We start from the raw sequence: 12,595 nt of genomic DNA on the forward strand, positions 1-12,595 counted from the left end.
TAAGGAAACCGGTACTACCTAAAATGTCTTCAATACAAACCTCCCCTTGAAACCTCACTAGTCAAAGAGTAGTTGAGTAAAAGAGTCACAGAATGCTTAGGGAAATGATTAATGATACCCACAACAGACTCCATAAATACAACTGGGAAATTTTGCACCAAAATCTTTACTCACTAATGCAACACACCATGAATGGACAGACAGTACAACAGCCATAGACATTAGACAGTGACAAACACAGAAAATGAAAAAAAAAAACTAGGCCTGCAGAGAAAACTAGACTTACACAAAATAATAACACTGACAACACAGAACATGGATAGAAAACTTATCTGATTGACCCTTAACAGGCACTGAAAAGGCAGTTTTAGTGAGGATTAAATGACAACTTCCAGGATGCGGATAACAAATGTTTCTTAGCAGCGATAGAAACAATACTGAAAGACAACCAACTCAGAAGAAACCCAGCAAACCATCAGACAGACAGTTGCACCAACATTAAGCAGGAAAAAGGAAGGAAACACAGAAAAGGAAAGTGATAGAAAGACAAAAAAACATTGTTATCCTACCTGCAGACAAAGCATGCTTGACAGTCATTTTAAATCAAAGAAATTACATTGAGAAAGTGAATGCTCTACTTGCACACTTACCAACAAGTGGTGATAGACCCGACCCCACAACTAGAGAACCGAATCACAGCCTACTCAAAAAACTTCAGAAATCTGGAGAAATAAATAAGACCGACTTCCAAAAAATGACACCAGACGGATCCAACACACCACGCTTCTACAGATTACCCCAAATTAATAAACCAAGAGCCCGTCTCAGACCCATAGTCTCACTACCTGGAGCATCAACCTACGGATGGCCAAGAAGCTACAACAATGACTAAAACACTTAGGAGAAGGCTCACACTACTCCATCCACTCTACCTAAGAATTCCTGAAGACCAAAGACACCAAGATAGAAGAGGATGAAATAATGGTCTGCTTTGATGTAACAGCCCTGTTCACATCCATCAACATCAATCTAGCCAAGGAAACACTGACTACACTTATAGAAGAACCAAAGTCGCATACACCAAACACCACCAACTTCATCAGCAAGGACAATATCATCAAGCCAGTGGACCTATGCCTTACCACTCATTTCACCTTTAACAAAAAAACCTACAGACAAACCAACGGAACACCCATGGGATCTCCAATATCAGGGTTCTTAGCAGAGGCAGTAAGGCAGAGACTCAAACAAACAGCTCTGCCAACCATCCAACCACATTTTGGGTCTGCTACATGGATGACACCTTTGTCACCACTAAACAAAACTAATCAGAGAAAACCTTCAAGACCATCAATAATACCCTTACTGGCATAAGATTCACCAAAGAGGAGGAACACAACAACAAACTGCCATTCCTAGATGTCACAGTACAGCAAAGAGCCAATGGGGAACTTCAAACCAGTGTCTACAGGAAAACAACGCATATGCATCAAATATTGAAGTACAGAAGCAATCATCTTAACACCCACAAATAAAGCTGCATTAAAACATTATTTCAATGAGCCACAACACACTGCAGCACAAAGGAACTACGAAGAGCAGAGGAAAATCACCGATACAGTGTATTCAAAAAGAATGGGTACCAATGAACACAGTCCACCGACTTTTTTTTAAGATTAGATTCGCTACAGTGTGGAAACAGGCCCTTCGGCCCAACAAGTCCACACCGACCCTCTGAAGAGTAACCCTCCTTTCCCTCTGACTAATGCACCTAACACTATGGTCAATTTATCATGGCCAATTAACCTGACCTGCACATCTTTGGATTGTGGGAGGAAACCGGAACACCTGAAGGAAACCCACGCAGACACGGGGAGAATGTGCAAACTCCAAACAGACAGTCGCCAGAGGGTGGAATCAAACTCGGGTTCCTGGTGCTGGGAGGCAGCAGTGCTAACCACTGAGCCACTGTGTCTCTCAGCAACAAACTCAAACAAGCAGACAAAACATGTCCAGAAACCCTAGCCACTCTCCCCTACATCAAAGATGTCTCAGAAATGACTGCCAGACTACTCAAACCCCTTGGCATCATGGTAGCCCACAAACTCACCAACACACTAAAACAGCAGCTAATGAACTTGAAAGACCCTATGCAGACAACAAGCAAAGCTAATATCATTTACAAAATACCTTGCAAGAACTGTAACACACACTACATTGGACAAACAGGCAGGTAACTAGCTACCAGTGATGTCATTATCTCATGAATGAAATAAAACATTTTGGGGCTTAGCAAAGGTAGGAAATGTTCTCTAACTACTGAGCACTTTTTTCTCATGTCAGGCAAGTAATATTTTGAATTCAATACAAGCATTGAGTTTCAGGTTTGTTTTTCATTGTAATTAGAATGTCTGATGATTAATTTTGAACTCCTTGATGCTAGTGTCTGATATCAGCAATCCATCCACTCCTTCCCAATCTCAGGGCCTCATTCTCATCATGAAGAACAACTTTCCTCGTGGTGAGAAATTGACAGCTGTTTGTTAATCCTTGTTGCTATGGTTGCGTTGTGTTGCTAAGGGGCCAATTCCAGTTGCTTGAAGCCCTGCAAACTCATTTCAGCAGAAGAATTTCCATAACAACTTATTATTTGGACCAGAAAGCCATCCCCAATTCTAAGTAACTCACAATATTTAGTATTAAAGAGAGTAATTGGGTTACGATAGGAAGTCAAAGGCAAGGATTAATCTGGCCACACTGTCATCAGTTATCTTATCACAAAGTTCTCAACTCAGCAGTGAATTATCAGTAATGAAAGCAACAGAGATGAATTAAATCAAGCTATTGGTAGCACTTACTGCATTCAACTTCCAAACTACAGGCTTCTGTTACTGTGCCACAGGATTTTTGCTTTGAATTTTCAATTTTTCTAAATCAAACTGTTGGCACATCTTTAGAGTAGGTGGGACTTTAAAATGAGTCTGCTGTCTTGGATGTACAGACACTACTACTGCACTATAAGAGCCCTTATCATTGGACTTTTATTACAACAGACCCACTTGAAACTTGGGCAGTTACCAACAGTAAGTTGGAAATCTGGTGATCAGGATGGAAGAAGAGAGAAATATTCAAATACAATCCTTGGCTTTTGAAATGAGGGAATGACTTATGTTGGGGTTGGAACAGAAGTTTATCCTGAAAATACTTGCTGGTGTGTATTGAAGCTCATATCAAAATCTGTCCAGGCATCCCTAAATTGTATCTTCAACAGCTGACAATTTGTTCATTTATTACCCGTGTCACTTTTGTTGCATCTTTGACCTGCATCAGTGGTAGGATCTTCCTACAGGTTATTAATTCATCCTTTGGGGGCTATCTAATATGGAGAAGTAATATCTTTAACCGATGGGACTTGTGGATTATTAAAGAAATACAGTCGACACCTGGATAATTTTGGTGTGGAGATGCCACTGTTGGACTAGGGTGGACAAAGTCAGAAGTCACACAACACCAGGTTATAGTCCAACAGATTTATTTAAAATCACAAGCTTTCAATGTGTTGCTCCTTCATCAGGTGAAGTGCAGAGAAGCTCACATGCACTGAATATATAGTCTGAGAGATAATGGCAAGATAATTCCTGGTAATTAAGAGTATCAACATTTAAGTACAAATAGTGACAGTAGGGTGTCAACATTGATTACCTGCAAAGATCTGTTATTCTATGTGTCAGCAGATATACAAATGGTGTGAATAGGATATTTACCGTTGAAAACCAAGTGAAGGGTTGACCTATGAATCGAATAATTAAGAACACTACCCACCATGTACACAATACGTACTCATGCGATTGGGCCAACTTTGTCCTCCTCACAGTGCAAGAAGGGATGTCCCAAGGCATGGTATATTGGTGAGACCATGCAGACACTGAGATGTACACTGTGCAGTAACCACCAGACAGGAATGTTCCCTCCCAGTTGAGGGAGCACTCCAGTGGTAAAGGACATTCAGCCTCTGATCTTCAGGCAAACATTTACCAAGGCAGCCTTCAACGTACACAACAATGCAGAATTGCCAAGTGGAAACGGATTGCTAAATTTCACACTCATGAGGACGGCCTCAATCGTCATCTTGAGTTCACGTCACACTGCGTATACCCCACCATATTGTTCTGTGTAAAATGTTCCTAACTGTCCTGTTTTGACACATTATCTTAATTACTTATTATCTCTCTGCTTTAGTTTGTACAGTTTTTGATTAATTATTACTAGTGTTAGATTCTCATCATGTGACTCTGATATCTAGTCATGTTATTCCAGCCAATTGGTTTGTCTCTAGCACCACTTTACTTTTGATTATTTGTGATTATCTCTCTGCCTTAATTAATCAGTTCTTAGGTCATCCCTTCACTTGTTATTGAACTGTCGACACTTTAGTACACTGTTTGTATTAATCTGCTGACACTCTCGATTACCTGGAAAGACTTGTTACTCAACCTGTCGATGCTCTGTTCACACTATTAGCATTTATCTGTTGATACTCTTAATTACCTGGAATTATCTTGCCATTATCTCTTAGCTTATGTATTCTGTCCCTGTTCCTCTTTCCACTTCACTGGACGAAGGAGCAGCGCTCAGAAAGCTTGTGATTTTAAATAAAACTGTTGGACCTGGTGTTGCGACTTCTGGATAATTTTGCACAGACATGCAAAATAATCCTTCTGTAGTCGCATTCAACTGCATACGGAGGGAATGGAACGTTTTCCAAAAAAATGAATCTAGGCTTGCTGAGGGTACCATAGTTGCCACATGTGTGCAGTCAATGATTCCTTAATTGCATGAATCCATCCACTGCAATGGTTTGGGAGCACTTCCAATGTGATTCACTCGTTAGTGTCAATTGGGTATAATATGTAGACCTGGAAAACACAACATCGCTCATTTGGGTGATACATTTGTGGCAGCAAATTGAGAGATCCAGGAGATTCACTGACAGATTCCTGGTATGACAACTGAATTCAGGGCATTTTTAACCTTGACTGCCATTAGCAACTCTGGTCCTCTTGAAAGATGTCCTTTGCCAGGAGGCTACAGATGCAATGAGACACTTAGTCTCTTGCATCATTGTTTCTCCAAACTGAGGATACTGAACCTCTTCCTGCACATCCTGATTTGAGGTTATTGCTTTCTTCAACCTGGAGTTCTGTACCCAGTTCTAATAATCTGGAGAACAGTAAGTTATGGACTAGGCCAGACCACTCAAAACACTCAAACAGACAGCCCAGACCATAATTTTGCAATTTGCTTCAGTAAGTGTACAGTGAAAATTACCTGGAGTACGTTAGCTGGGTTGACTATCAGATTTTAAAGCAGACAAAAATTTATTCACAAAATAACGCAAAGAAACACAAAGAACAAAGTAAAGAACTCCTGCTAGACTTAATTATGCTGTTCCGAATATACATAACAGTCCCAATAAGCAAACTCCTTTAAAAAAAACAGTAAAAATGGAACAAATGCTTACAGGTTGAAGTTAGAAGGGCAGAAGGAAGAGAGTTTCGCAGCCTGTTTCCATATAGCTGAACTCCTAGCTAGTTCTGGACTGAACTGTTCAGCTAGAGAGCTGACTACTCCCCTTCCATGATGCAGGTCACTTCTACAACATGACCACTTTGGCCTGAAGTCTCATCTGTTTACATATAAACAAAAGGCCTCTCAACATCCTTTTTCATCTCTGTACCAAACTAGTCACCTCGGAGGCAGGAAGGTTTTATGATCCCTCTGAAAAAACAAACAAGGATGTAGTATCCTTGATAAAAGGAACAGCTTTTAGAAAAAGGGGCCAGCTTTGTGACAAGTACATGGTTACAGAGAAACAAATCAATATTTGGTGTTATTGCTACTTCTGGTGTTGTTGGTATATTTCGATATGTTGCTGCTGTTGTGGTTTCTCAACTGGTTCCTCATCAAAAGTCTATTCTGTACCAGCGTATCCCTCCCAGACTGGGGCTCTTTCAGTACAGTAATAGTGTCTCTACCCTGGGCTAGTTGGGCCTGAGTTTAAGTCCCACCTTTTCCAAAGGTGTGTCATAACATCTGAACAGGTTGATGAAAGAATATCTAACTCCCACATTATAGGGATGGCTGGCAGCAGGGACGTAGAGCCCATGGTCAATGGAAATCACCTGAAAAGCACTGAGATCAGATTCCCAGACAACGACAATGATCATTTGTCTTTCACACGTCAGGCGAGAGGCTATGCAATAGTTACAAAGGTTTTTTCCAGTCAATTTTATTTATCAATTCCTCAAAGTTATGGTCTCATCTTGTTGACTCCTGGCAAATTCCATACAAGTAGAAACCCACACACTGGCAATTATTGCCAAAATCCTGACCTAATGTCACATTTGTTTGAATATTTAAATATTGACCCTACCGGCTCACAGGGGTTTCCTGCACAATTCAAAATGCTTCCCTGCAAAAGCTGGAAGTGTGCAAGATCAAAGCGGGGATTCTGACCCACCTACTGGTATATTTGTGGCCACTAAACTCTTTGTTTGGAACTGAACAGCCAACCATGCCAACTCCACTCAAGCACCATCTCTCCACAACTCCTGACCAATGCTCCTATCATATGTTAGAATCAGAGAACAGAATTAGATCTGAAATTGCAATAGAAATCTCAAGTGCTGCGAATTCCTTGTTGTGCTTCTCTTGCAATAAGAACATTTCCTAACCCCATTGACTCCAGGAGTCCAAGGTAGCAATAAAAGCACACCATTCACATTCAGAGAAGAGGTTTATAGCACAGGATAACACTAAATGGTAACTGCCCATCCTTTAATGGGCAACACATGTCACGTCAGCAGCCAATCAAAACAGAAGTGGTTGGGAACTACGAGAAGATTTAAGCACCAATCTAATAAGTACAGACGCATTGGTGGAGGTGCCATTGATTAGGTTGGTGTAAAAGACTCCAATGACGCAATCTGAAAAAGAGCAGGGAGTTCTAGCATTCTGAGCAACATTAATCCATGAGCCAAAAAACAGATTGGCAGGTCTGTTAATAATTTAGAATTGGTGGGAAATTGCTTTAAAATTGCTATTGCATTTGTCAACATAACGGCAGTCATGCTATCTGATTGTGAAGGCTTTTGGAACATCCCAGGGCATAACTGTCACAAGTTCAACTATAGCGTTTTAGGCTTATCATGACCTCAGGACACTCCAAAATGCTCCATGAACATTGTTATTTTGATTTACAATCACTGTTGCTGATTTGCAAACAGAAAGATTCCTCACACAGCAAATAGCTGGCTGACTAAGTGATTGGAGAAACTCCTGAAAGTATTTTTAAAGCAAGACATAAACATAAACAATTACTTTTAAACTAATGGCTTAGCATTTCAATGAATAATAACCAGCGATATAATTGAATGTCTACCTTCATACACTGCTGCAAAACCTTTTCCTACCCAGTTACTGCTGCTACGGAATTCTATCCACATTCTGCTGTCACTGGAAGTCAGAACTTCAGGTAGTTTATCACCGCAATACCTGCCTGGATTTAGAAATATTCAGATAAAACAATCAATACATTATTAAACCAAATTAAAATTACATTTATAAAACAATTAAATCAACAATAGACATAAGCACATGGGTATGTAATTTCAATGTAGATCACGCTACTGTTTGTTTTATGCATCATTGTGTTCTTTCTTGTCAACATTATTCTTGCTGGTGATCGCTCCCCAGAGACATGACTAATTCTTAAAGTTTTATTACACTGGTCTTCCTGGAGGAAACTGTAATAACAATAACTGATTCATTTACCAATTTTTGGGTGTTTTTCTTATCCAGTTCTGTTGGTTTTTGAATCTATTTTACTTTGTGCTGGTAAAATTAACAGGGTAATCAACACTTAAGATCTCCTTACTGAAAATTATTAATACAGAAGAAGGGATATTGTTGAAACACTATCCCTTCTTCTGTATTAATAATTTTTTGACAATGCTCTCAGTGACATCAGAGGTCTTTTTGCTTAAAAAAATGCTAACAGTTATAGGAAATATTACTTTTAATGAGGGCATCTGTGGAGATAACACATTGGGAAAAAAAAACGTCTTGTCTGAGCATTTGAAAATAGATAACAAAACATCCTGCAATTATTGCAGGTCATAATATCAATATTAAAAAGGTAATTGAATAAAAACATCAAGGAACATGCAACAAATGATTATAATGGAAAAAAAAGAGATTGAGTTCATGCCCATAAAAATACACTTAGTGTATGTGCAAAATAGTTTCATGAAGAAGAAAGTTTCAAACATTTCTTTATTCCCATTAAATAATCCTGAAGATCTTTAATGGTGTAATTACATGCTCTTAAATGCAGTTATATGAATGCGAAGGGCATTACCCAGAATGATTTAATTGTATGAGTAACTGTTTGTTTGTATTCAGCTTGGTGGGTGTAAATGAAGGATTCACCGGTGGTCATAAATTTAGGTACAGGTTTTGTATCACAATGGTATCGCCCCTACCTCTGGGGCAAGAAAGTCTGGGTTAAAGTTTCATTTTTCCCAAAGGTGTGCCATAACATGTCCATGCAGGATGATTAAAAGAACTATCAAAAGTCCCTGAGAAGAAAGACCAGTTAGGGAATGGCGATGGCTGATGATATTTCTAACAAAACAAAACCAAAGAATGAATCTTGGCTACTTGCATAGTTATTTAGTCTAATTGTCCAATTTTAAATCAGTCTTAGGTACTATTACCATCCAGTGAAAGGGGGTGGGGAAGCGTGCAAGGAAGGCACAAGTTAACATCATTCCCAAGACTCTCACACCTGGGTAAGGAGTACGAAGTCAGGATATTTACTGGCTCCACAATTCTGCTGACCCATGCCTCACTCACCCTATAACCTCTCATAAACCTCCATGCCAAACTGTGCCACTCCACACTAGACCCTATTCCATCTTAGAACCAACTGGTGCTGACACTTTCTCACCAATTCAACCCTTTTGTCTTGCATCTACCATACCAACTCACCTAAGTATCTCCATGGGCAGACCTCAGGTCACATGCTGAGATGAAATAAAGGTACAGGTCCTTAAAATCTATAATAGTTTCACAGTTTTTCATGACACTTGCAACAATTCCTTTTGACAGTTCCAAAGGATTTAGCTCATTTTTATGCCTATTTTAAACCATCTCAAAAGGATATCTGACTTCTCCAAAAGGTGCCTAACCTCTTGAAAATGTTTCCCAGGACCACATCCAAAGACCACATCCTTACCTCTCCAAAAGGGTACTGACTATTTAACTAAATCCACATTATCCTACCTAGTCTAATCTCTGCATGCCTCATTTCATCAACTAGGTCATCAAATCACATGATGGAGAGTTGCTCATTATGGAGACAACTATCTCTACGAAACACAGCTAGGTGAAATGTGACCCATCCCTATGGATGTGTCGTGTGCTGGCAGAACTTTTGACTTTGATGCTCATCCACCATTCTCACAAGGAGGAGGAAGCTCTGTCATTGAAAAAAATCCAGTCCTTAACCACCCTGCAAAGTCACAAGGTTTGTAAGTAATCACAACAAGCATCTGCGTTTCAGAATAAAAGATGATAGACAGCAAATGCCAGCGTTATCGAAATTCCAGGAATGATTAGGGAGTGGAAAATATTTAATTTTTTTAAAACATTTCTGCAATCTTCTTTTCTTCTAGGTGGGGTGGGGTAGAGGGGCAGTGGGGGGAAGTGGGGGAAGGAAAGGGACATCTTATCATTTTCAGAAGTAATAAAAGGTTGCTGTTAAAACCTCAAATTTATGGCACAGCTAAAATGTCCTAACTGGACAAAATTCAATACCAAGAAGTGGTGCCTTTCTCCAATAGCCATCTCGTACTTCTATGTAGTCATACCAGCACAGGCGACTCTTGAAGAGATCCATGGTTGTAAAATTCAAGACAATCTGGAACAGAAGTGAACAGAATCATTATAATCTACCTTCCAAATTTGTAAACTGGAGAAATTAAACTTCATGTTGGATATCTTATTTTCTCACCAAATTAGAATAGAAACAAACCATCCTCAATCCTGAGGCACTGCCCAAGAGGAAGACAAGATCATCTAAACCTTGTGTCTGCACATATATTTTTAAGATTTTACATTTTGCGAAATTAGGTGCTCATTTATAAATGGATAGAGATCAGTGTCAGCGAGACGTCAACAGTGAAGAGAAAATCTAGGATCTTTTAAATTGTACATTGTGGAGATCCAATGCAATATGGATAATTTCTGGCTCATGAACAACATTCCCAGAAACTCTAATTAGGTTGACATGCTAATCACAGAATTGTTACGGTACAGGAAACAGTCATTCAGTGCATAGTGTCTCTTTGGTGCCAATTCTCCAAATGACCATTTCCCCGAGTGGTTTTGTCCCATAACTGCACATAGATAGTTATTTGAAAAGAAATGAAGTATTTTTGAAGAGCATGAATGAACTTGCCTCCACCACACTAACAAGCAGTGCATTCCAGAACCTCAACACTCTGCATGAAAAAGCTGTTCCTCATACCAATACTGTTTCTTTTATCAATTACTTTAAGCCTATGTCCTCTCCTTCTCCATCTTTTCACAAGTGAGAACATTTTCTATTTACTCTATCTAGAACTCTCATGATTGAGAACATTTCAATAAGATCTCTTCTGAGATCTTGGCCTTCTTTCCTGCAAGAGCAACTCTCTTGGCTTATCAAATCTATCTTCATAATTGAGATTACTCAACCCTGAATCTATTCTCATAAATCTCTTCTGCACTCTTTCAATATCTTCACATCTTTCCTAAAGCGTGGTGCCCAGATATGGTTGCAATACTCCAACTAAAGAACAAACTAGTGTCTTCTACAAGTTTAACATTGCTCTTATACTGAACATCCCAATAAATGAACCTAAGATAAGGTTTTATTAAATGATCTATCAACCTGTCCTGTCATCTTTAACGATATGCACAAACACACTCAGGTCCCTCTGTTTCTTTACCTTCTTTAAACTTCTACACTTTAATTTATACAGTCTTCCCATGTTCTTCATACCAAAAATCTATCACTTCTCACTTCTCCAAATAGAACTCCATCTGCCACCTATTTGTTCACTTCACTAATTAAACTATAGCCTTTTCAAATCTTACACTATACTCATTATATTTCAGTGCACTCCACAACCATGTAACTACTGTCCCTTTCACTCCATCAGGTCTAAGTTTCCTTGCAAGTTGTTGTGCAACACTGTATCAAATAGCTTCAGGAAGTCTATGTACACCACATCAAAAAACATTGCTCTGATGCTTCTTTAAAAATCAACAGAAAGTTAGTTAGACATCATCTTTCCCATTAAAAAAAATCTTTTCTGACTCTCCTTAAATAACTCCACATTTGTCCATGTTAGGATTAATTTTGTCCCAAGTTATTGCTTCTCAGACTTTCCCAATTAAAGTTAAACTGAGTGGAGAGTACTTGCTTGGCTTATTCTTAAACTGTCTTTTGAAGAAGGGCATTGTATGTGCAACTCTCCAGTCCCCCAGCACCATCCCAATTCTATGGAGGTCTGAAAAATTATTGCCAACATCTTTACAATTTCCATTCTCACTTCAATCATACCTTCAACTTAACAAAATGGCAATATTGCATTCTCTTCTGCAATCACTGGATTTGACCAAACTCCAGAGTGTTTACATAGAAAACCCTATAAATTATTAGGACTAAACTTCAGACTATTTAATTGGAAAGCTGCAGTGAATTACAGTATTATTAATTTAGCCTCAAAAAGGTCACAACAAAAACAAAGTTTGTGATGTTCTCCTGCGTTTGTATAGGATAATGTAAAATCTTGCCAGATGCATATCTTGAAGGTTTTCCACACAGCAGGAATTACTGTCCTTGTCTTCAAAATAGCACTTAATCAAAAGTGACAATTTTTCAACCAAAACAAATGTTGGACTGGATTTTGAACATGTTGCACGAGCATTAAATTAGCATTGCGGATCAGTTGTCGAAAAGGACCGATCAATGGTGTTAAAAATTGCTGTGTGCCTAAAACGGACAATTAACAGTATGTCCAGGTGGCAAGTTAACTGTTCCAGGCTATTTATTTTCTCTTTTTCACAACATTCATCTGAAAAATTTTATAAAATTCTTGAGTCCTCGGAACATTGAAAGTTTTAGTTTCACTATCCTAATTAAGCCAAACTTGGAGGCTAAGGCACAGAAGAAAGGGGAGGACTGATAATCAATCTGAAAGACAATGAACTCTGGAGATAGAATGTGTATGCAGTCCAAGGGGAATTCTTTTTCATTACTGACTGCATGAGAAGCCTTTAAGTTATTTGAAGGCAAGTCATTTGGGGAAGGTTGCAGGAGAAGAGAATTATAGGAGGTATCCAAGTGAATCAGCTTAACATTTACCAACCTAATCCAAAGTTTGCTTTATCTTGAAATCATTATGCATAGTATTTTCATATTTTTCTCTTGGCAATTTTTTGTGAATAAAAGGGCTGAGCTTACAACACTGGCAATGTTTGTCAA

General features: G+C 38.9%; 1 protein-coding gene across 4 annotated transcripts in view; it reads right to left on the bottom strand.

Moving 5' to 3' along the window:
• Positions 1-12,595, bottom strand: part of LOC140480468 (tolloid-like protein 1) — a 339,587-nt gene that overhangs the window by 89,982 nt on the left and 237,010 nt on the right. For all 4 annotated transcript variants that reach the window (XM_072575408.1, XM_072575486.1, XM_072575570.1 and 1 more), the window contains 2 exons: positions 9,880-9,982; positions 7,442-7,558 (listed from right to left, as the gene is read on the bottom strand). In XM_072575408.1, coding sequence (XP_072431509.1) covers positions 7,442-7,558; positions 9,880-9,982 — 220 coding nt within the window. The remainder of the gene's footprint in view (positions 1-7,441; positions 7,559-9,879; positions 9,983-12,595) is intronic.

Source organism: Chiloscyllium punctatum, chromosome 1 (genome assembly GCF_047496795.1).
Source record: "Chiloscyllium punctatum isolate Juve2018m chromosome 1, sChiPun1.3, whole genome shotgun sequence".
Taxonomy (NCBI): Eukaryota; Metazoa; Chordata; class Chondrichthyes; order Orectolobiformes; family Hemiscylliidae; genus Chiloscyllium; species Chiloscyllium punctatum.